The sequence below is a fragment of the Fundulus heteroclitus genome, chromosome 13 (genome assembly GCF_011125445.2).
Source record: "Fundulus heteroclitus isolate FHET01 chromosome 13, MU-UCD_Fhet_4.1, whole genome shotgun sequence".
In the NCBI taxonomy this organism is placed as follows: domain Eukaryota; kingdom Metazoa; phylum Chordata; class Actinopteri; order Cyprinodontiformes; family Fundulidae; genus Fundulus; species Fundulus heteroclitus.
In genome coordinates, this window is record NC_046373.1 from 5,808,371 (window position 1) to 5,833,657 (window position 25,287).

At 39.8% G+C, this 25,287-nt stretch overlaps 1 protein-coding gene across 2 annotated transcripts in view; it reads right to left on the reverse strand.

Moving 5' to 3' along the window:
- The window catches only part of csmd2 (CUB and Sushi multiple domains 2), a 340,637-nt gene that overhangs the window by 141,270 nt on the left and 174,080 nt on the right, over positions 1-25,287 (reverse strand). The window contains exons 1-9 of one of the 2 annotated variants that reach the window (XM_036144950.1): positions 24,447-24,564; positions 20,892-20,995; positions 17,714-17,826; positions 12,378-12,560; positions 10,834-11,024; positions 10,445-10,580; positions 6,387-6,581; positions 3,594-3,732; positions 611-798 (exon numbers count right to left, since the gene is read on the reverse strand). In XM_036144950.1, coding sequence (XP_036000843.1) covers positions 611-798; positions 3,594-3,732; positions 6,387-6,581; positions 10,445-10,580; positions 10,834-11,024; positions 12,378-12,560; positions 17,714-17,826; positions 20,892-20,995; positions 24,447-24,563 — 1,366 coding nt within the window. In that variant the 5' untranslated portion in view covers position 24,564. Of the gene's footprint in view, positions 1-610; positions 799-3,593; positions 3,733-6,386; positions 6,582-10,444; positions 10,581-10,833; positions 11,025-12,377; positions 12,561-17,713; positions 17,827-20,891; positions 20,996-24,446; positions 24,565-25,287 lie in introns of those variants that run through there. The other variant, XM_021322558.2, reaches the window with a different exon arrangement.

Genomic DNA, 25,287 nt, shown 5'->3' on the forward strand with positions numbered 1-25,287 from the left:
AACGAAAACAGCAGAAAACAAATCGCAATATTTGATTGCAAATAGTCCAATGAGGCTTAAAGCACCTTGGTTTTAATATGTCAGGAGATTAGTACACCTATATACTTGACCTAGAACCTAGGTCTGTTCTGAAGAGCTGCAAGGCTCCCAGTAAATAACTGCAGCTTAACAGAGATTTAGCCAGAGAGAAAGTTGGAAATGTTTCCAGTGTGTGCCATACCTAAAGAAAGGAAACTAAGATCGCCCGGAGGAGTAAATTACATGATTAGTGAAGGCTGGTTCAAGGGTAAACGGTGTTAATTGCACGAACGGGGGCAGTCTGTAAAATGCTCTTTAGTTAGAGTTTTGCCTGTGTGTGTCACAGTAGGGGTGTGTGACAGAACCTTCTCAGCCCATTTACATCTAAATTACAGGTGTTTTTGTTTTTAGGTGAAAACGAGAACAGAGAATGATCCTTTACTGCCAAGATTAAGCAACATTTAAAAATGTAGCTAACACCCCCTGCCTCTAAGTTGGGCTTTGTGTAAGGCTGTGGGAAACAAAAAAAATCACATCCTGCTAAGCTGGATGTCTACTGGACTTTACAGCATCGAACTGCGTGGGCCCTTACTCTCGTAACGTATACGGAAGCCGATGTCAGAGTGGCTCTTGTCGGTGGTAAAGAGCAGGAACAGGAAATTTGAGGTGCTGATGAGAAACTGTGGAACCTGGGTGCCCTGGTAACTTCCAATTAGAGGTGAGGAGGGAAATCGACCGTCCCGCACCTCGAGAACGTCATAGTTGACCTCCGTACGAAACCTGAAAAAAATAGAAATAAACAGGAAGACGTAGAGTGTAAGCGTACAAACCCAGGTTTTGAAGGAACCGTAAATGCGCAGAGTGCTACGCTACAGCAGGTGCAGACTGTTATACTGTGTTATAGATCCATTTCCTGGTTAAGACATAAAGCATTGGTTTAAGCGAAATTCATCTTTTTTAAAAAGTATTATGAGCTTACACAAATAATCTTTACCCATCCCATGGTTCTAGTGCATGTCTTATCATTAATGAGTGTTTGTTATTGATAGTTTTGACCCAATAGTAGCAAACAGCATTAAAATAACTTCAAATGTGCAAATTTATACCATTAGCCCTTTTGATTCCTATATTAAAGGCTTTTTTTAGAAGACTGCCATCGCAGTGTAAATCATTACGTTTTGTCCACTTCATTAAATGTTATTCAACATTCTCTTTTTCCGTTTTTGAAAAAAAAGTTCACGCTCTCATGCACTCTGCTGTTTCGGGGCCTTTGGAAAATATCAGGCCCGCAGCATCACAGGTCCGACCTAGACCATGCTCAGCAGGAGCTTCTGAATATACAGCATGTTTGTTACCTTTATTTTGCCGTGTTTGTGCTGAAAAACGTGGCGGGTTTTTGTTATAGTCTGACTAAAGCCAACAGTTCCAGGTAAAGTGCTGGCACAGCTTCTGTTTTTGGTAGTAACAGAAAAAAGCTGAAGTACAATATGACAATTTAGAGTCATATTCAAAAGTACAGCAATAAAAAACACTTAGGATAGAGGTTTACAATTTATTGTTCGTTTAACTCTTTTTTTTTTGGCATTTAAAGAGAGGAACGCGTGTCCCACCATGTGCACCGTGTGTGTGCGTGCGCGCGCGCGTGCACATTTCCTGCTTTGTTGCCGCAGCCGCTTCATCTTCAAAGCCATGAATAAATGGAGCCTGGTTACAGAACCATGTCATCTAAATGAAACGGTTTGTGATATTTTATTGATGTGACATAAAAATTAAAGAGCAACAAACATTTATGGAACATTCGTTATGAATGGGACTCTATCGAGGCGGGAGCACAGATGAGATGGGTTTGCAAGGACGAGCTTTACTTAAAATATTCAACGCAGCGTTTCGTCCCACATCTGTCTATCTTTCTGTTCTTTGACATCGGAGCAAAATGCGTCCTCCTGCACCTCTGTGGTCCACTGGGTGAGGATAAGTGGATTTTATGTGACTCGTGGATAGCTGGGGTGGGGAGGTCAGATTTATGGCCAAGACATTTTTTGGAAGACCATTTTAAAACAGCTCTAGAAGACATTTAGGGTTGTTCTAGTCCAGACTAGATCCGATGCGGATCAGCACCAAGACGGAAGGCAGAACATGGCATACGCATAATAATGTGGACTATAATAACTCCTGATGGTAAAGTTTATCAGAAGAGTGAGGAGGAGAGCTAGCTTGGGTCGTAGGTTTCTGCGTACCCAACACGAACTGAAGATCCGCAGTAGTATGATGACTTTTTGTAGTTCTTGAGAAATAAATGATAAAGCCTCATGTGTTTTAGGTCAAGTGTGGTTAGAACATTACAGCAGCTTTTTTAATACCCAGATAACCCCGTGTTGGAGCAGAGAAAACGGTCCAGAAACTCCAGTGGAAACAAAGTATGCGCCCCCCCCCCCCCCCCCCCACACACACACACCTAAAATAACGTCCTGAACATCATGAGAAGTTAAGTAGAGAGATCCAAAATTACAACACCATGGTAAAGCATGTAATACTAATGAATTGTGGGTAATTTTAATTAAAATGTGAGTTTTTATGGATTAATTTTGTTTATTTTAATGTAAAATGTCCTGTTTTTAATCTCAGAATTGCTCAGAGATAACTGCCGCTTAGATTTTAACAAGCTTTAAAACATTAACTTCATCTCAACACATTTTATAATTTTTCTATTAAAGTGTGGAACCCGTAGACATTGACCAAATGATTTCATGGTTTTCAGGTTTGTAAAATATCACACTCTGAAAAACAAACGTGGAAGAAAAAGATTGTTAAAAATTAAAAATATCATCGAATGTAGTCAGATCGTCACACTGTTATTTATAAAAGCACCGTGTCTGGGTATCTCTACCTTTTATCGCACATGTTTTATGTTCCAGTGCCTTAATTGTTCTTTAGGCTCCGTTTGTTTATTTTGTGTGGTTCTGTGTGTAAAGAAGGGCCTTTCTAATTGTTGAGGCATAAAACGCAATTAAGTAAACCAAGTTAAACTTTCCTATAAAACTAGAGTGCTCATTACCCGCAACAGTGGCAAATTAAAGCAGCTTGGGGTAGCCATAACTAAAGGAATAAACTGTAATTTCCTTTTGTTATGAAAAGGATATTGTTCATCCAACATTGTAGGTTTTCGGCTCTATCTGGAAGTTAGATTTGGTCTTTTGATGAAATCACAATATTTAGAAAGTAAGCTTAATCCAGAGAGCGACGACTCAGCAATTATAGGGCCCATTTTATCGGCCCTTATGTCTCGGTGCCAGACGATGTAGGACGACGCCAGATGTTTCCTTGCTCATCCTCTAATCTGTATTTGTTGGAACAAGGAACGTACTTAATGTTAGATCGGTGATCAAAGTCAGTGTTTGTGTGTATTTGATCAGTCACTTTAAAACCAATGACAACAATGAGGGGGAAAAAAAGAGGATTAAAAGAGGCAAATATAAAGATGCTAAAACAGAGAGGCTAACAACAGAAACACCCAGCACTGTTTAGAGTGGATACAACTTCTGGGAAGAGAGCGGTTGCCATCTAGGGTGACTCACTTGTCGAAGATGATCTTGATGGGATAGCCTGGAGGAGCCTCAATGATCCATTCACAGTTAAGGGCCTCCTTGTACAGCTCTGGCCAGCCGGGGGAGAGAATGATCCCACTGGGAGCCTTCAGATCTCCTCCGCATGGGGCTAGCAGCGGGAGAGAAGAAATGAGGAGAGGGGGGGAAAAAAAAAAAAAAAAAAAAAAAAGACAGGGACTGAATTATGCATGTCTGTCCTAGGTGATGTATGACAAGGTCTATTGATGATTTCTTGCATTAGCCAGGGCTCCTCCCATTTCCTTTACTGCCAGGCTATATTTAATGTAAACTGGGGACGGCTCATTTCAAGGTTAACCACGTTCTCCTGCAAAGCAAGCCCCGCCGCTCTGCACGCGTCCATCCAAAAGCACGCGTTAGCCGTTCGTGCTGCGCGCGTCACTCCTCAACTGCGCTCTTGATTTGCGTGCATTGTAAAATGATTCCTGCAAAAGGTGCCTCGCTATCTCCACCAGAGATCACGTCGTCTTTTAGGTCTTGCATGAATAATAAGAGAGGAAAAAAAAAAAAAAGCCACTTAAGCGCACAAGCCTCTTCTTCCTTCTCATCTCTGTTACAGCTCACTTTACCAGGCATCTCTGTCACTGCCTGTCCTTAACCAGACCTCGCAAAAATGGTGGAGCTCTTTTTTTTTTTTTTTTTTTTACAGCGCCAGCTCCCTGCTCCCTCTCTAAAGTGGAATGATTTAATCAGTCCGGCTCAACATACTGAAGGACATCTATGAAACGCATTATGCTACAAACGCGGGGGGGGGGGGCATGATAGATGGTCTCAAAGGAATATCAAGCTGCCGAGAAACGGCGACCAGGGGCAGGGCGATGTGTTTTAACACTTGGTTTTCTTTTGCATATTGCCGATAGTGAACTTGATTAGCTCTCTTAGCATTTCGGTCATGTCTGCAATTACATTGATTTGTTGCGGATGTCCAAAAAAAACCTTGGTAAATGCTAAGCTTTATTTAAGCTTTGCCAGCTAAACTGGCCTTCTCTGGTTTGCTGGAAATAGTTTTATTGATTATAAAGCCAAGGAGGGGATAAATTGAAAGCTCAGCAATCTATACATAAGCACAGCATGTCCGCTGATTCAGACACTTGGGAGAAAAAGAGCCTCTGGATGACGTTAAGTTTCATCCTCACTTGACGTTAGATGTACAGGGGGAAACGATTTTCATCATCTGACAATGACACTTATATTGAACATTAAGGAAAATTAATAATATTTTAGTCAGCTGATTAATTAGTCATTTGGTTTTTCATGCGGCATTACAGGAGATCCGGAACATATAAACAAGAGATCACTTTATGGCAAAATTAGTTTATATGATGCCTCCTGCTGAGACGTTCATAAAACATGAAGCTCTCGACTCTTCTAGTAACATCAACCCATAAACCAGGTTTGCTCCATAATTTTTCATTTCACATTTACTTACTTACTACATACTTTTCCTCACAGACATTTCAAGATTTTAATAACATTCTTGCAATAAGCTTATATAACATGTACCCTGTTAGGTTAGTATTTTGTTCCATAAATCTTGAACCCACACACTGTTAAAAGTCGCTTCCTTTTCTATTGTGCGATAAAGGTCCCTTTAACAGCTGTTTGCCTCTGGACCGAGTTAGTCAGTTAACGCAAGTGGAAACGATGTGCGTCACCCCAGGTTTTGGTTCAGTATTGGGAATGGAAACTGTGACGCAGGAAGCTACCAACACGGCTGCCAGTTGTTTAAGACAACTGCTGTTTTGCTTCAGTGCCAAGTCTTCTTGAAAGGAGTACAGAAAAAACCTGCTTTCAGAAGAACCAAAGATGTATCGCAGCTCATCATTTTAGTGATGTATATTTTTTGAATTATCATTTACAGTGCCATTAAACTGTTTGTGTCAGACAGATGACGTCTTTACATGACTACCTGCAATTCTGTGCTCTTTACCAACACAGGCTTTTTCACTAAGTTAAATAAGAACAAAATGAGAGAAAAACAGAATAAATATCCAGGCTGATTTTATCTGTTTGTAAGTACCTTTTTATCTCAGTCATTTATAGCTAAAACAAACTTTTTGTCACTTAGATTAACTTCTAAAGAGACCCCACACCTGTCGATTCACCAACCCATGTTGAGTCCAAACCGAATCTTTGGGCACAGTTGGTTTAAAGAACAGTTTTTAATCTCTCCATACTAATTGATTTCCCAAAATAAAAATAAAACTAAAAAACACATTTTTCATAGTATTATGAATTTTTCCTCTTATCCAGACTATGTTTTGGAACAACAGGTCCAGTTCAAATGTGATGGAGTAAATGAGTTTACATCTATACAGTTAAGTACAAAATTATTCATAAATGTTGCAGATTTAGATTTGAAATTATTTCCATTCAAACAAGTGTGTTTCTGATAGGAAAATGAGAAAGTTATCTCTTGAAAGATAATAGAGCAATGTAAAAGCAATCAGTTGAAACGTCTCTATTGGCATTACAGCAGTCAGACCCTTCTAATTGTTGCTGATAAGCTTCTTACATGTTTCCACAAGTATTTGGAGAACTTCCTTTAGGTGAGCTCCAAGTGTTTGAGATTCTCCACCATCACCAAAATCTTTAGCTCCCCCTACTTCCCAAACTGGAACAAGTGAACTAAACTTAAGATTTTCTTGAAATGATTTCATTTGTCCTTGATTTGAGCAGATAAATAAGATGATCTGCCAATGGAATTGTCGGGAGTATTTTGACATTTGGTCTTCCCTCACTCACCTTCACAACGAGGAACAGCATTGTCCCAAACAACGTTGCCATCCTTCAGAATGCAGGATATGGTCTGAGAGCCGTGGGTCTTCACAAAGCCCTCCTCACAAAGAAACGAGATGGAGCTGCCAAGCTGGAGGCTCTCGCCAAAACGCTTTCCATTAACCGGCACCCCTGGATCTGGGCATTCGTTGTGGCGGAACGCTTTGGACAAAGCAAACAAAGAGTTGGTTAATTTGGAGGACAAACACAGGTGCGAGTGTTATCGCCTTCCACCTAATGCAGCATTTTAGCACACAAAATGAACACACTTCCTTATAAAAAAAAGACCTGTATTAAAGAGGTAATAACAGGAATGCTGCAGGTTTTTATCCACAAAAATGCAAGTGGGGGTCTAAGGTCTCAAGTTCAGTATCATAATCCCCCAGTTTTCCAAATTCATTTTATTGAAAACAAACCTGAAAATGCGCTGTGAGGATGATTAATGAAGGTAGCAACTACTTGCTATTCCCAATGAAGTCGTGTACTTTGCATACAGTGTTTCATGTATATTTTACTGTTAAATTATGATCATGCAGAATAGATGTTCCCCACTGGCTAAAAAAGATGAATTGTAATAAAATTAAAAAAGGATAAAAGAAAGACGCCTTCTCTTTCACACATTCATCTTTTTTTTTTTTTTAAATGACACGCTAAATATTTCTCCGAGCATGTTAGATGTTTTTTTTCTGCACAAGACCACAAAACAGAAATTTCTTTGCAAACTTTGAAAGTTTCTTTGCAAAGCCTTTCCTCTTCTCAATCAACAGCAGGAATTTAGTAACGTCAGCTTAAGACGAAAAGGAATTAATTTTACTCAGGCACGATGATGCCCTGCGCTGCGGTCATCCTAGGGGGCGGGTCACCACGCCGCCATGCAGATTAGCCGCGCCCGATGACGCCGCTAAAATATTTGTGAAGTCAACAAAAAAGGGACATTGTTGTCAAACCTTCAGAGACCTATAAATCAGATCCCTTAATAGAATTCAAGTGGGGCAAAGTTAGAAAGCCCATGACGACGCGCGACGCTCAAATAAGACTCATAGCCCCGGAAAAAGGAACGTAAACAAATGCATTACCTGCCCTGCTATCTCTCTCACTCAGTCTTTTTTTTTTCACTCTTGTATACACAGCGTGTGGTGACACATGGAGGCGTTGATGAATCCCTCTTTGCTATCCAATGGCTCCAAACGGAGTGCCAGCTCCTCTTCATCAATCACAAATATCTTATTTATTAGGGTGCCAGAAATTGCCTCAATACAGTTTGGCACGTCCTTAATTAACAAGAATGATGTAAGTTTGCGTGCTCAGCCCGACGAACTCTTAAAAGCTCTCTTGCAGTCAGATGACACTATTCACAGGAACAGAATGTCATCTTCCATTAACATTTCCTAACATTTTTCCACCACGCAACACCGGCTCTTTCTTTTTATGACTTGCTGAATCATTCATTAGCCACCATGTGTTGTCATCGTTATATCTTTACGGAAGCACCTCCATGTGGTTAAGGAGGGGCGTATCAAAGCCAGAGTTCAAAAAGTATTCTTGGGATTCTGTGGTGTTGCAAGTGGCTTAAAATAATTTCTGCCTCCTGATTTTTTTTCCCCCTTTCTTTTTCACATTTGGTCTTGATTCCAAATAGAAGGGTGAAGACTGTGGCATACATTTGAATCCAGCTCCTGAAATAATACTTTGTGGAACCACCTTTTTTCTGCTATTACAGCTGCATGTTTGCCTTTACCAGCTTTTCACAGCTGTAATTTTTATCCACTTTTCCCTCCAAAACGAGCCCAAGCTCAGTCTTATTGGAAGGAGAGTTTGTCTGAACATTCATTTCCAAGTCTTGCCAAAGATTCTGACACACGGACATGCTTTGATTTAATCATCCCAACGTAGGTGAACCACCATCTCCCCGTCTCAGCTCGTCTGCAATCTCTAACAGCCTCTCTTTCAGATTTCTCCTCTATTTAGTGATTTCTAGATCTAGAACACACAGGTTCCATTGAGCTATAACCAGCTTCCCTGTCCATGCTAAATAAGAGCACCTCTACAGTGTGATGCTGCCACCTCCATGATTCACCACGGGATGGTGTGTTCAGAATGATGTTTAGTTTTCCTTTTCCAAACACACATTTTATTTTCTACATAGGCCAAAGCCTTCTATTGTAGTCGTTTACTGATACCCAACTGTCACCATGGACTCAGATCCTAATTTTAACAACCATTTAGTCTAATGTTGAAGGATTTCTACTCAAAACAGCACACAGAAAAACTTAAGCATACTTTTATTTTCAGTAGTTTAGAATAAAGTGAAGGTATTTATGCAGGTCTTTGTGAAAAAAACAAACAAAAAAAACATTAATCAGACAGCTGTAGATCATCCAAAATGAAGCTGCCAGAGTTCCAAACAAACCCAGGAAATGGATAATCCATAAATCAGTACAGTGGCTCCTGTGGAAGCATATTTTTAAATTGCCTATATTAGTTATTTGACACAAAATGGTCTTGGCCTGAACACATTTCTGAGGTGCTGGTCAGGCGTTAACCATCTGGACCCCTCAGGTCATCAGAGACCTCTTTACTCGGTTTTCCCTGCATAAGGACTAAACGAGGGAAGCATTTTGTTTCGCCTTTTGTTCTCTAACAACAGCATTCGAAGAACAACTTTATTCTTACAAGGAATATATTAAACTCAGGTCATCCTATTTACGAATTAAGTGCTTTTTCTATTGCCTACTGATTGAACCAGAATTTATTAAAGTCCAAGGTTTACAAACAACCTCACCATTAAGCGCATAGTAACTAAATATGACACTGTCAACATGTCCTCCATGTATTAGCTACTGCTAATAGCTACTCTCAGAATTATCTCCACCTGGTAATAATAACTGTGCTGATATAGACTCTCATTTTCTCCTGGTTATTACTTATTTTTCTTTTCTTGGTTATTTTTTCTTCCCTCTCGCTGGGCAAAGAGTATGGGTGGTCCTCCATTTCAACAGAAAAGCTACAGTCGTCTTTTCCCTATCTGTTTTCATAAAGAAGACAGATAAGGAAAACACGTATGGCTCACAAATCTGGCCCCTTTCGGCTACTGAAATCAGAAATGGCAACGCAGCATGGTGTCTCCCAGTGGGTGCACCGGCACATATGTATTTATAAACTGATTCTAAGTAATTAGAAAGCTTAAATTTTTGATGTGATGTTATTAGACTTTGCCAGAATATGCATTTATAAACGCAATACTTGATTTTTGCCAATTAAAAACCAAATTCGTTATACACTGCCCCTTTAAAGGGCATCAGAGGAAGAGGCTGAATACCCGTACTTTTCAGATTTTCATTTCTACAAAATATTCAAACATCATTTTCATTCAACTTTCCAATTATGTATTACTTTGCTTTGACCAGTGGCATAAAGTCACAATCTGTAATTGAATTCTTTTGGAACCGTTCAATACTGCGACAATGTTTAAGGGGTTCAATACTTCACAAGGCAATGTATAACACAGGTGTTACTATGAATACAGTCAAGAATGAAATCTCTACAATGTAGCGTTGTATGAATCTTTAGATTTCTTTGCGATGTGGGCAAATCCAAAACTCAGGCTCACTGCACAATCATGCACAGACAACAAACGTGATAATCCTGTTGCCAAAACCCTCAAGGCGCTGTGTATCCATGAAACAGGTTTACCAGCATGCACCCAGTGATTACTTTATCAGACATGTTGAATTTCCTCAAAAGTTGGCAGCTATCAAAAACAGATTATCACAAGCACTAAGAAAATGATACTTTACACAGGTTTATGTGATGTCTTGTGTTTGTTTAGATGAGGGTTTTACCACATCGTGGGACTTCATAAAGATTTTTTATTTTTTTTGATGTGGAAACAGTTTTCCCAGCCTGAGTTACACGGCACGGTCAAATGTTGGATGACTTATAAGACCAATTACAGGCACTTGGACAAAAACCCCTCCGTGACAAACGTTGTGACCTCTTTTCACTTTCAGTTAGGCAAAACTTACTAGTAAAAGTGATGTTGAAGCCGCGGTCTGTGTATGTATGGTCCGTCAGGAATTCAAGTCGGGCCACGTGGCCGCTCGTTGTTATGGGAGGAGGTAAGGCATCTCCAGAGAAGGTGCCCAGAATAGGAGATTCAGCCTGAAAAAGAACGGATGGAGATTTCCTGATGAGACCAAAGATTACCAGTTTGAACACAGGGGGGGAATAAAAAGTAAAAAATAAATAAATAAATCATGCACAGGTTTAAATATTCAGTTAGAACCAGTTGGTATGTAGTCATAGTTACAAAGGGTGATTTTCCTAAAGACAATGACAGGTCTACACATCAACAGAAGTGAAACCAAGAGCTAATAAAAGTAACCCAGGGAAATAAAACATAATTGAGCAGAACCTTTCCGCCGTCCTTAATGGAAAGGAAGTCAAACTGTTTCTCCATGCTGAGGTCATTGAAGGCCAGGTTGATTCGGCTCTCAGGGTTGGTGATGATGAGCCAAACACAGTGCATGTTGTTCCCGTATTCCTGGGGGTAGTTGGGGGATAGCAGCACGCCGGATGGGGTGGTAAAGTTGAAGAAGCAGGAAACTAGCGGAGGCATAGACGCAAACAAAATAAGAGATGAGGAAGAACTGGATCACAATAACCAAGGACAGCGAAAATATTGAGCACATTCCAGTTGCTTTCTCTGACTAGCAGACAAGAATAAGAAATAATGGGATTCATTTTTTTTTCTGAATTTGGAGAAATTCAACAGGAGATCAATAAACTGAAGACGCCTAATATTTTAGAGAGGAAATTCAATTTCAAGCCCCGTGACAATTGTCAATGATTTCTTGCTTTGTAGCACAGGCACACACACACACGCAGACAGCAACAATAATCTAACACAATCTCAGAATGTATAAAAAAATAAAACTAGGAATTTCTCAACTTGCCAGCTGAGGTATTTTATTCAGAGCTGGGTAATGATTGTATAAATTCCTTAGAAAGGCTTTTTAAGACCAAAGAATAAAAAAAAATATATATAGTAATAATATTTCAGCAATTTATGTGAGAGAAAGCTAAACCCTAGAAAATCAATGAACACATAAAAATCAGTTTTCCCAATAACTCCACAAACAGGAAGTGTTTTGTGACCGATAGCAACAAGCGGTATCTTCCCCGTCTGTCTGTTGGGGAGATTATTACTTGATCCCGGCAAAGTCCAGTGAATGCCCTTTTAATGGCAACAGCTCAATATCATGTTATGTGTGAGGATCCTGACAGAACCGGTCTGAAAAGAGCGCTGACGATTATGTCCACATGGCGTCTACACCTGCTGGAGATCAGGGGGCTTTTTTAAAGCCCATTTCTGAAGCAGTGTGGCTAAAACAATTATAAACCTGCAATATTCTTTTACACTATCACATTACAACTACACATTTTAACATATTTTTATTTATTTTTTATGATAGGACTACTCAAAGTTATCCATATTTGTGCAGTGAAAGGCAATGTATAAAAATGTGGAAACTTTGCTCTGCATTTATATTCAGCGTCCCCTTATTCTGGTACCCCAAATAGAATCCTGCACCTCCAATTCCATTCAGAAGTGACCTAATAAGTGAGCCACTGTGTGTAATACAGCCTTACTATAAATGCAGGTCTTCTCTGAAGCCCTCAGAGGTTTGTTTGAGCACATTAGTGAACAAACAGCATCCTGTAGACTCTCTGTTCCCACACCCCTCGTCATCTAACTCTCGTTTTCTGTGTTTGTTGTTTATTGAGTTAATTAGCTAATAATCCCTCCCTATTGTTTCTAAATCCACAGTCTCTGCAAGACAAACTGCGAGGATAATCTCATTCTTCATTATGCAGCTGTCCCTCTACTTATCCGCACGGTATGTGTTTTGCGCCCACGTCGGTGAGACGGTCAAATCGGACAGGAACGGAACTTACAGACGCAGCTGGGTTTCTTAGCGGACCACTGGTTGTTCTTCTGACAGGTGATGTTCTTCTTTCCCACGAGCTCAAAGGCAGGCAGGCACTCAAAGTACAGCCTGTCTCCATGACGGAAGCCAGTCCCTTCCCGCTTGCCGTAGGCTGGGATTCCAGGGTCTCCACAGCTGCCTTGGTCGATCTCTGGACAGCCAGGTGAACACATTATGGAGAAAAAAAAAAAAGAAAGACTACAATGAGTGATTCAAACATATTAAGCTTTTAAATCAAGAAGAAACCAAAGATTCCAGCAGGCATGGCCTTATTATTCAACAGTTAAATTGTTAAATGTAATGCTTCTTGTGTCGACTAAGAATAAATTAAAATAAATTAAAAAAAGGATCTGGTTGTCTTAGTGGAGTGTAAAAGCATCCCGTACTTAACAGGACAAATGCTGCGTATTAACGTTTGTTTTGAAAATGCTGACATGATTATGTTAAAATGCATCCAATAACCGTTTAAAGATTTTTCTTTGCATAATTGGTACAGTAATTAGGATTTGCTGAGCTTTACTAGCCAACAGAAAACTGTTTTTCTGGACCTTAGCTCCTTGAAATGTAAAATGAAAGCACAATTCTACTGTTTCACAATTCTCTGTTAATACTGTGGTGTAATTTAAAAAATGATCCAATCATCTCATTATGATATCCAGGCATCTTTGTTTCCCTCCGCAGTCTTGACCCTCATCCGACTGCGAGTGCATCCATTCGATCACCGAGCGATCAATGTTCTCACCTCTGTTGGGACGTCGACGTGAGCACTTTTTCACGCCAACACACAAACGCATCCGTGGCTTTGGGAACAGTCCTCTTTGCAAATTTCATTACCACAATGATGCATCAACCCCTCTTTTCACTCACTCTTCTCTCTAGTCTCCTGTAGTCGAAGATTGCAAAAAGAATTGCTGAGGCATCCTATTCAGCCGTCTGAACGCGGAGTGAATGAGCTCAGCCGTCCAGGAAAAGATGGCAGGGCCTAATATGATTTTAAACCCCACCAGGGGTAATTTGCTGGATAAATCCATACTCAGCCCTGATAATGATCATCATTTATAACACATAAGAGTTCTGCTGTTTGAAGGTGCGGCTGTGCTTAGGTTGCCTCAATTAATGGACAGCATGATGGTCAGCTTTACTCGGGGAGGCGATGGGGAGGAAAAAAATTGTGCTGATCCTGAGGGAAAGTGTTGACAGAAGCCACATATCATGCAAAAATGAAATTATATGATTTATAAGTACAGACTGTGGAAGAAAACAATCGACAGGGTTACAAAGATGATGCATGTTTGTCGTAGCAGGCTGGCTCTGTTCTAGGTACTCTTCTACAGCCTCTGAAGATGATTGTGCAAAAAAGGATTCTTCCTAAAAAACAAAAAAACATTTCGGATGACACTGAGCATCCTCATCATCTGACTGCCAAGAAACCACAAGGGGACGGGGGTGCTTCAGTCAGAGGCTTCTCCAGATACGCTGTAAGACTAACCTCAACAGGAGCTCCTTTCTGCCTCCAGCCATCAGTATCTACGACAGGTCTTTGAAGAAACCTGCCTCACATTTAATTTCCCTTTAGGATTAATGGGGTGTTTTTGAATTGAATTGGAGTTGTACAGGGTCCCTGCAATTACTAACTTCATATTTCCTGAAATCATTAAACATGAGTCCTTTGAAGTCTGGGTGCCCATATGTCACAGAATATGTCTTACTTTATATGGATTTGTGTGTTGGTGCATGCTCAGAAATGACGAAAAAGGGGTCGAGGTGAGAGGAAATGTTCCTGTCGTCTGTTGAATCAACCTATCATCTCCAAACACGACGCAACCTCCAAGTGCAACACAAACAAACCCTGCTGGTCAGAAAGTTATGGCATGACCAATAGGTCAAGAAGCGTTCACAGCTACACCTTAAATGTTCACTTCTTAATGTTCAAAACACGATTAAAATGAGGACCCCCATTTAACTTGTTTTACATGTTTCTAACTACAAGCTAAATAACCAAACAAAGAAGACAGGCTTTTACAGTCCCAGCCTGACCCTTCTGATATGGTACACTGACCTTTAATTGCTGTAACGGCTGGTACATTTTCTTTTGTTTATTGGTTTCGAAGACCATTTTCTTCTATATTTGATATACAGTTGACCATTTCCCTTTTAAATTTTATAAACGGTTCTAGATTTATTAATTTTTTTTCTGTAGAGTGCTTAGGTGTGACAGGTGGTATTTGAAGGCGCTCTATTACCATATAAACTAAATTAGCGAAATAAGGGCACGTAAAAATGCCGGGAGGACATTCATCGACCGACAGATCAAGTTAAAGTCTACTTCTATTCTATTTGGCTGGATTGCATGTAAAGTCAACACACTGGAGCAATTTAAGAGGTCGTGTGTAGTTTAACTGCTACCACCAGAGCTAAGTGTTTTCAGATCATAAATATTTGACTAGATGTTCAATATGGTATCGGTGCAGGTGGTGTGGAGGTATGAATATAAGCAGGACACAGTGGTTCCCTTTTTGCAAGGTGCATGGATTTTCTCTAAGGTAGAAACAATTACCTAGAGCAACTTCAAATACGTAAAGTTTTTTGGTTGCTGTCTCTCCCACAGGTCTGCTTATTTGCATCGATGCTTATTGTGCTTGCAAGCATTACGTTCCCAGAGAGAAGGCGGCCAGCGCTGGACGTGGGTGACCTACGCCGAAACGCGCAGCCGCTCGTGTGCACTGGGTCGACTGTGCGTTTGCAGCTAAACCCGATGATGAGGCTTAAAAAGACACGTAATTGAAAATGCAAATTAGATTTTGGCTGCTCCTATCTAGGAGGTGAAGTGCTCCAAACTGTTTCTTCCCCCTTCATTAAGTAGAGCTCATTGTTTTAATTACACTTTTGTTCAATATGGTGCTCCACTTTCTCTGTTATTTTTACTGAGAAAATACGAACATTTGGACCAGGGAAAAGGCTCGCCGTGCTTCAGAGAGAACAGCAGACCTACACAAAGAAATACAGGGTCTGGTAAAATAAAAAAAATAAAAACACAAAGTGCACACACTATTCAAACGTACACACTCACATAAACTCCACCACAACAGCTCATGCACCATGCCAGGTTCTATTACGTTATGCAACCAGGACACATAATGGCAATTATGAACAAAGACACTGAAATTAAGCATCGGGACAAATATATCTGATACTAATAAATTAGAGTCCATGTCACTGCTTTTGACCTCATTAACGTACAATGCATGAAACACAATGCTGGCAGTGAATGGAAATCAGCTTATCACTCGTTATTGCCAAAGAGAGTCTTTAACCCAACAGATTTTCTGTCAGGCTTTGGACATCATTTGCACCGGTGTTCCGTTTGAAGTCCTGGTGAGCTATCATTATATTCAATGAATGTGGCAAGTGGAGATCAAAGGCCTTTAATTGCCTAAATCTTTTGTTATTATGCTGAAACGTTTCATTAAGCAAAAAAAAAAAAAAAAAAAAAAAAGAAAGAAACGCCACTGTGTCCAGTAAGTTTGGGGACCTGAACTCAATGTGAAGCTGCACTGCAAAAACAGAACTAAAAATAAGTAATATTTTCTTTAAATTAGTGTATTTGTCCTTGATTTGAGCAGGTAAATAAGATGATTTGCCAATAGAATAAGATTTTTCCACTTAAAATTGGAACAATTCATCTCAATCATCTTATTTCAAGTGCAGGATGTCTAATTATCCTATTTTAGGGGAAAAGATACTCATTCCATTGGCAGATAATCTTATTTACTGGCTCAAATCAAGGACGAATAGACTAACTTTAAGAACATTTTACTTGTTTTTAGATCCGTTTTTGCAGTGTGAAAGAAAGGAAAAAATGAGCTTTGTTTATCAGATTATATCAGCTTTTACAGTCATTTGAAAATTGAAAGTTTCCATGAAATGCAAATGAGGGGGAAAAATAGACAAAAAAAACAGCCTCTTTCAGAAAATAAAGGTCCCTTCATATGGCTGCAAAGACGAGCCCCGTTTTAAACTAGCTCTCAGTATTCATAGACCTCCCTCCAGCTTAGCTTGTTAAGATGTGAGCTTTTCATAAATAAGCAGAACTTAGGCTGGGTCCATACTTTCTTCTGTTGTGAGGGTTACTGAACAGTGGCTGTGTCTGTCAACAGAACCGTCTCCATTATTCCACGATAGCCCACACCGACCGCGTCTGCCCTCTGCTCTTCGTCACGTGGCAACCTTCTTAGTTGTGTCCCTCCCAGCAAAAAGTCTACTAATCGTTTCTTCACCATGAACTGTCCAGTGTGTATATGGCTTTTCAGTCTCTCAAGTCGTTCAGGAGAAACCTCGGGCAACATTTTTTTCCAGTTTATTGAGGTTTGTGGGAGATTTTGCAAAGCCCCACAGCAGGCTCTAATCAGGTGGAGGTCCAGAATCTGAATAAGTCTTTGCAGCTGCCTTATTATTTTCTAGGTGGCAATTACTGTAACATTTATTACTGATTTTTTTATTTATTTATTTTTTTTGCCAAGCCTCAGGTATTGGGAAAGATGGCCTAAAATTGGACAGATTCTCCCGGCAGAACTTTCAAATATCTCATACCGGTTCTGTCATTTTCTAATTGTACAGACATGAATCATAACGTCTTACAGCCTAGCTGAGGTAGCCAGAGTCTGAGCTGGAGCCTTTGGATGTTTCTCTGATCACTGTCTGACATTGGGGTGAATTTGGAGGGAAATCCGCTCCTGTCGTTAAGATTTTCTACCGGTGAATATCCTTTTTTACTGTAGGGTTTTGGACTTAAACTTGTTTTAAAATGCTTCATAACTCCTCCTAGCTTGATGGGCAGCCACAATTCCTATTCTAAGGTCAGTGGTTTATTGTTCTTCCTCCTTTTTCTTTCATCGGGGCAGAAAGCTGTCAGAAGCCCCGCCTTTACAGAGGTGGTGATGATCAAACGATCAAGTTCTAACCAGAAACGACTGGTTACCGTTTTCTCATTGACATGTAGTAGCAGAATCTGGGAAGCTCATAGTTTTCCCCCTGCATGTATCAATAGTCTCTATAAACATCCTTTTCCCCATGACTGTGGCTGAAAATCAGAAAGTATATGGGCGAAAAAAAAATAAAATCTAATTAAAGTTGCGACAGATTACATTTTCTAAATTGGGTAAACAAGCAACCATGTTGTTGATGAATAACATGATTTTGAGGAATTATCGGCGCCGCAGACAAGCCAAACAACGACCAGAAAAAAGCTAAACACAATCCTGTTCTTTGGTGGCGCTAATCAACCCTGCTGACACGCATCCTTACCCTCATAGGTGACTTTAAATCCAAGGGAGCCGCTGGTGTCATCTGTTTTGAAGTTCAGCCACATCTGGTGACTGGTGCTCACCACGAGGTCTGGGGTTGTCGTACCAGACAGTCTGCAAGAATAATTCAACGCATATTTTTGTAAAGTTAAGTGAAACGCACAGGTTGGCAGAGAATAGTATATCAAATGTGAATGTCAATTAGTGACAGACATTTTATTATTAAATTGCTGTCCCTTTGATAGCTCGAGGACGTACTTTTCCTGCATCCTTTCGGCTACCGTAGGGAAACATTAAAGCTTGGGTTGCATGCACAACTACTGAACTCTAAAGCTCTTATGAGAAACTCCAACCTGAGAAATTTCAAACCCTTTATGCAAAACAGCTGGGGACAAGAAAGTGGAAAATGAAGGCAAGATCAGTCAATGTCACAGTAGTAATTTAATCCTATTTGAATAGTAATTCCACCCAACTCTAATTAGGACGCGTATAGCTGCAGAGTAAGTGATTAACGGCTCTAATTTTAGTGATGGAATACAGAGAATAGAGAAATAAGCGTTTGTGTCTGGCAAAGTTGGTTTCATATTAATTTTTTACCCCTTTAAGACTATTTTTATTAGTTTTTTGTCAACATGTGGGGAAAATATTGAGTAACTCTTCGAAAATGATTAGTTGATTATCAGTAGTTGTTTCCTTACCTGCAGTTGAATTATATTCACAGGGAGTTTGTAGAAAAGAGAAGAACTCCTCAGAAGGACGGGAGGAAAAATAATTGGTCAGATGGAGCCCACTGAGCTATATTATACATTGGAGTGCTGATTTTGCCGAAAAACTGAAGTCACTGGCCGCCATCTTGCTACTCCCTACTCTCACAGAATCCCATAGGATTTGGTTGCAACAACAAGCAGTTTTCTGGCTGTGTGAAAACGTTTCACGGGTAATTCTGCAGTCAGTGGATGTACTAACACTATCAACTACTAGGAAATTAGGTGCTGAAATATTTTACATGTTATTCATATTAAATATATATAAGTATATGTATATGTATATATGTATATATATGTATACACATAGGTAAATATATGTTTTTGTATATTGTTATTAATATATTTATACATGTTATATATATATTTAAATAAATAAAATGCAAAATATTTCAGCACATGACTTTTTCAGTACTTGATAGTTTTAGAACATAACATGAAAGTATATGACATTTGACATTTTAAAAGTTTTAAGCCCCCCCTGAACACGAGAAAATCTTCGTTATTCGGTGCTGTAGCGCACATATTCCCTAGTTACTGGAGGAAAATAGGGAGTACCAATATGGCGGCTGGTGGCTTCAAAGCGACTCGTTCTAACGGCGGGCTATTAACACTCCAGTGTATAATATAACTCAGTGATGGAGCCCCCAAATCCTGATTTTAGCTATTATGTTCATGTCTGCAGGCCACAAAGAGCTACATTACCACGGTTTGAATATCTTTACATTTACCAAAAAGCTAATAATATTGGTGCGTTTTAGTTGAGATTATGTATTAACAATGATTGTGTTACTAGATGAAGCTATGCAGGTGGAAGCTGTTGGCTGTTTCTACAAGTCTGTCGGGGTGGAGAAATCTTTTCATTTGCATTAGGCTGTAAGTTACGCAATCATGTTTAATTTTTTTGTGCTTTTCCAGGTCCTGGAGTGGTATGGAAAATTATCGCAGCAGGCCGACAACTTTGCATAGCAACAAGGAGGTTGTCTGGCTGACAAAACAGCAACAACCCTAACAAGAATTAGATGATAAATATCTACGAAGATGGTGTTCAACCCTAACATTCTCACTAAGATTTTTTTAAATTGCTAAAACAAGCTAGCTGTTAGCATTCCACCAGTCCTTTCAACTTCTTCACTTTTCAGCAAAGTCATTTAGATATGCCGTCTATAACAGGTAAGGAAACAATTTCTTATAACTTATTTCTTTCACAAAACTTAATAGAACTTCTAACTATTAATATCACTTAGAGCAGTTTGATTGTAAAAGCAACGCTGCTTCTTCACACCATTCCTGTAAATAAACCCAGTTTTGGTGTGCTGGAGTCTCATGAATCTGGCCTCAAGTCAAAGTAAATAATACATTACACATTGCAAAGCTCTTGTCCACTAAATTGTAGTTGTGGTTTAAAAACACTGATAGCGGGCGTGCTCCGATGGTGCAGGCGTAGTGAGCACGACCCATAAGGCTTACAGAGGCCTTAGTCCTCGACGCAGCTGACCTGGGTTCCATTCCGGCCTGAGGCCCTTTGTCTTCCCCCCTCTGTCGAACCCCCTTTCCTGCCAGCCTACTGTGTGAAAAATGAGCCACTATTGCTGTAAAAACCCAGAAAAGGAGTTGGAAAAAAAACAGATAGCAGCATCAAATATTTTCCTCCCATTTCACTTGTGTGCAAGGATGCCATGACTAACTTACAAACATGGCTTTCATGCTCTGAAGGGGTCTATGGGCTGAGAAAAAGAAATAAAAATCTTATGTGTTCTCAGTGTTAGTGTGCCGTGAACAAACTTTCTTCTGTGTGTGGTAGCTGGACGCCTACCCAGACAAAAATATTACGCTGCAGAAGATATTCCCACATCAGAAAACCTTCCCTTTCATAAACTTCGGCTACATTTATCCTCCTCACTCCCAACAGTCAGGCAGCCTCAAATAAAAGCTGATCCATAAAAAGCTTTATTAAGGTGGTAAATTTCAGCACAATTAACAATGGCGTCCTGTGACTGGAGAAGCCGCTGGTACGAACTCCATGAGGGGGCATCAATATGCTGTTTGCAATGCTGCGCCGCATTGCTGTTGCACTCGTTTCAGCACTGGAAAGCGTTCTGGTTGACAATGTGGTGCAGCATCTATTTTTAATACCCTACTGCATCAGGTGCTGATGAAATAAAAGGAAAAACTGTACCGATGAGAAATAAATGCTAGGGGCAAAGGAAGAGAGTGGGCTACTGCTGGGTGCGAGGAGGTAGAGGAAAACTAATAGCGAGTGCTACAAGACAGAGCAAAGATGAAGAGAGGAAAGGATGAACGGCATTGAAACACATTTGGCAGCACAGAAATGACTGGTGTCCCAAAGGGCAAACGAAAGCAAAGGAAAAATTAGAGGCATGAAAAGATGAAGGTCAAAGAGGAGGCACTCACACATGGAAAATGGTCTTCTGGTCCCCCACAAGCTCGCCGTCTCCCACAGTCAGCGTGTCGTAGCCTCTCTCCAGGTCAAAATCCTCAAATGTCAGCTTGATCACCTAGACAACAGCAGAGATATCGCCCAGAGAAGCATCACTGACAGATGCTTGAATGATCCTGAGATCAGGTGCAGAGAAGAGACCTCCTTCCATCTGTGATCCCCGATGCCCCTGTCCATCAATCCATCATTCAAGCGTCTCATTTGAATATTTTTCAGACACATTTCAGTGGGCGCCTATGATACAGCTGTGCAACTTGCATATAAAGTTCTGTTTTGTTTTCGCTAATGTCCTTCTTTTTTTGGACAAGGTTTGGGTTTCTATAGAATTGTGTTGTAGATTGTCCTGGTCTGAATTATACAACAGACAAAGAGTTTGTAATGAATCGATACATGACAAAGTGTGGTTTTCTACACCTTAATTTAAATTCTCTCCCACTTGTCAAATATCTGATGTAGGGCTGGGCAAGGAGATCCAAAAATAATATTTTGATATTTTTAGGGTGAATGCCGACTGATGATCTTTATCTCCATATGTTGTTCTTTTCGTAACGTAATTATAAAGAGGCATCTTTGAATCAAAGCCTTTTTTTAACAGACAGCTGTAGCTAAATATGAGAAACTGCTGAAAAATAACCTACTGTAATACATAAATGCATTATTCTAACAAAACAGGGATCATCTCAATATGAATAATTAAAAAAATCTCACATTTTTTTTAATTTCTATATATTGCCCAGCCCTAACCTGATGTCCTATCAGTCCCTTTGAATCATCTCAACTCTTCCCAAACTAAAACAAGAGGTAGTCAGACACATTTAGGGCCCCTTTTAGATGACTTAAAGCGCCACTAACAGAGAACAGGTAAATATAAAGTATACATACTCCTTTAACTTCATTTTCACTGCATTACACTCACAAATTTGAGAGTTATATTTTTTATTAGTATCTTTTGTAACAGACTAACACAAAGTTTAGTGTGTAACAGAGATTTTTGGTAAAGAAATTATGATTTTATAATGTTTTGCAAAAAATAAGAAATTAAAATGTGGTGTGCAATTGTATGAAAGCCCCTTTACCATGATAATAAAGTCACTTGATTCGTTAATAGAGCCCATATTCTGTGAGTGCCTCGGAGCGTAGTTGGAGAGCGTTAATAAAGAAACAGCAACCTGAAGTTCAGGGAAAATACCAGACAGGTCATTGGTATTGTTGTGGAGATTATGTTTAAAGCAGGGTTAGGTTATAAAACAAATGCAAAGCTTTGAATGTCTCACAAAGTAATGTTAAATCCATCATCCAAAACTAGAGGGAATAGAAGTTATTCAGGGTGAATAAGAAGATGGTTGCAGCTAAAACATCAGGCTAGATGTTAAGGGCACGCTGTTATAAACTGCAAAACATTTTATTTGTAAAATCACGTAGAAAATCACCTCCACTTCATCAAATGTTACCTCTACTTTGTGTTGGTCTATCACATAAAATCTCAATAAGAGCCAAACACGACAAAATGTGCCATATGAAAATTTTCTAGGCAGTGTACCTTTTATGAAAGGCTATAAAAAGTTTGAAAATATTTTTAAATAGTTGACTTTGGAGCATAAAGCACTCCCCCTTATAATCCTAAGCACATTTGCAATCAGCACAGATGAACCCATTAATTGACCGACAGAGGAAACCGGGAACAAGAGAGAATAACAGAGCTGATAGGTTACGATATCGCAAAAAAAAAAAAAAAAAAAAACAGAACAATATTTTGTCTCCTAGATTAAACTGGTGCCACTGATTTCTGACAAATTTCTAATATTTCAGAAAGCTGAGAGAGCAAGGCTTAATGAAAAAAGCTTATATAAATGCAAATTGCATTCTGTACCATGTTAAACCTTGTGCCTAATGAAAATTGCCAAGGTGGAGAGAAAAGATTGATGATGTGTTGCCAAAATAGGTCAGATCGCTCGATGAATAGAGTTTCATACTACAAACTCATCTCCCATCTGTCAGCCAACAAGTAAAGTCAAGGGGAGAAGAAAACGCAAAAGGAGGAAAAAAAATAAATTCACTTACCATCCATACTACGAGACAGCTATGAGAAACAACCCTAACTGAATGGGTGAAAGGGATCAATATGACACGCTTAAATTTAAAATAGTGTGTATTTCAGTGTTTATTTAACTGTTCTGTAAACCCTCTATGCTGTTTAGGATAAATCCTAGACAGGGTTTTCCTGAAGAAAATCTAAATTCTCTGAAAACAAATGATTTTTTAAAAGTCAGAATCTTTTCAAAGAATCATTCCTGATGCATCCTCCTGTATTCTTATATAATTTCACACAGAGCTCAACTTAAAAAAGGTCAAACGCCTTTCGGACCAACAAGACAGCAGCTTGTTGCTTCTTTTACAGGAAAAAAAAAAGTTATTTCTCAAAACATTTACGTTCTCCTCCTCCAAAAGCAGTGTACTTTGCCAACCTCTAACTTTACACTTGGCATTTTAATTGTTTCTGAACAGAAAACCGGTGTCCTTGATGTTGGGCGCTTTAAATGCCTGTGAGACTTGGACAAAGAAACTTTCAGTATCTTCCAGACAGCTGACTAAAAACCCGCACGCGTCACCAAGTCTTGAAACTGAATTTAAGGCCCAGAGGAATCATTGTCACGTCCTTTTCAGGCCCTCAGCAGGACCTCAGCTCACACCTCCTCTGGCTGGGTCCACGCAGACGGACAGGAATAGAAAGCTCATTACATCCGTAAACAGAAAGAGACGGCCTCGCTCCATCTTCATCTGAACCGAGCAGCCTAAAACGCCGGCATGTGTGGTCCTGCGTACGGCCGGCTTTCTGTAGCTGCAAACAAAGGTTGGGCATCGGTGGAAAGCGTATCTTTCTGACTGCCTCCTTGCTTTGCCGCTCACATCCACACAGCCTCTCTCACTTGAATGAAACAAAAAAAAAAAAAAAAGAGAGAACTGATTTGTAAAACCACGCCGTTCGGTTTAGAGAGGGGGATATTTGGCAGAAGAGCAGCTGAATGGCCTTGAACACAACTCCAAAGTCAATGGTTTAAACAGAAGGGCTATGAGACTTTCATGTTCTCCTCTAAGCACGCTCTCAAACCCTTTTCCATTATTCTGCTGTCCAATTCACCCTTTTTGTGCCGCCGCAGGTAATTCTAACAACTTGCTCAGTCTGTTGTTGGCTCGCACCCAGTCATTTTCTCCTTTAATTTGCTCATCTCTTACATTTCACTCTATCCCATTGCGTCCTAAACAACCCCCCCCAAAAGCTGTCCTGTAGCAATTGTCAAAACCTGAAACGAGTCTTTTGCGTAAGAAAACGGCCTCCTCCTCTTAAACCGGTGCGGCTAAATTACTCAGCTTCTTCTCTGCTGTCCGTCAACTAAAAAACGCATATTTGCATTTTTAATAAAAAAAAAAAAAAAAAAAAAAAAAAGCCAAACGTCAATTAAAATTTCTAACCGATTTCAGCTTCTGATCTGATGGTGAGTGAGTGTTACCTTGGACATGTCTGTTGCCGTGATGATCCAAGTGCAGTTCGCATTGTTGTCGTACTGAACAGGATAATTAGGAGACGTGATGACACCACTGGGTCCTTTTAACTGACCGCCACACATTGGCGCTACAAGACAACAGACACAAAGAGGCAGACGCGGGGTTAAAGACAGTTTAAACACACAACATGATCACAGAAAAAACACAGTTTTTTAAATTGTTACTGTCCGAAAGGGTAATAAAATGTCAGCAATTTGTGTATAAATAGACTTTTGGGGGACATCTGAACAGGAGATGCATACCCCATATTAAAAGCAACAGAGATATGTGTACAAGCATTGAAAAGGCTTGGGTTGCATGTAAAATGTGCATCTATTTGAAAAGCTACAGGTTACATTTACTTAAAAACTGGCTGGATGGTAGGATCTGAGCATTGATTAAGAATAGGTGACCTTCTTTTAATATTGTAAGTTGGGGAGAAGTTTAAAGCGCCGTTTGTTTAAAACAATTTCCTAAGATTTGGACGTGGCATGGAGCACTGCGATGGCAATCCGTCACCCAGAAATAGAAAGAGTGTGGCACAGCTGCAGCCGTACCAAGGTGCCTCCACTGACAGGCCTGGGTATTGAAGAGTATTAATCAGAGAAGCACAGGCCTCCTGGCTGCTCTTGTCTGACCTCTTGTCTAGCTTTTTTGGAAGCGTGACAAGAATAAAGCAATTGTTAAACAAAAATTATAAGGACTCCTATTCATAGCTATCCACAAGCCATTTAGGGACTGCAAACTTTTTTAGAAAACAAGAGTTCTGGTCAGATGAGACTAACGTCCAACGTTTTAGCCAAGATG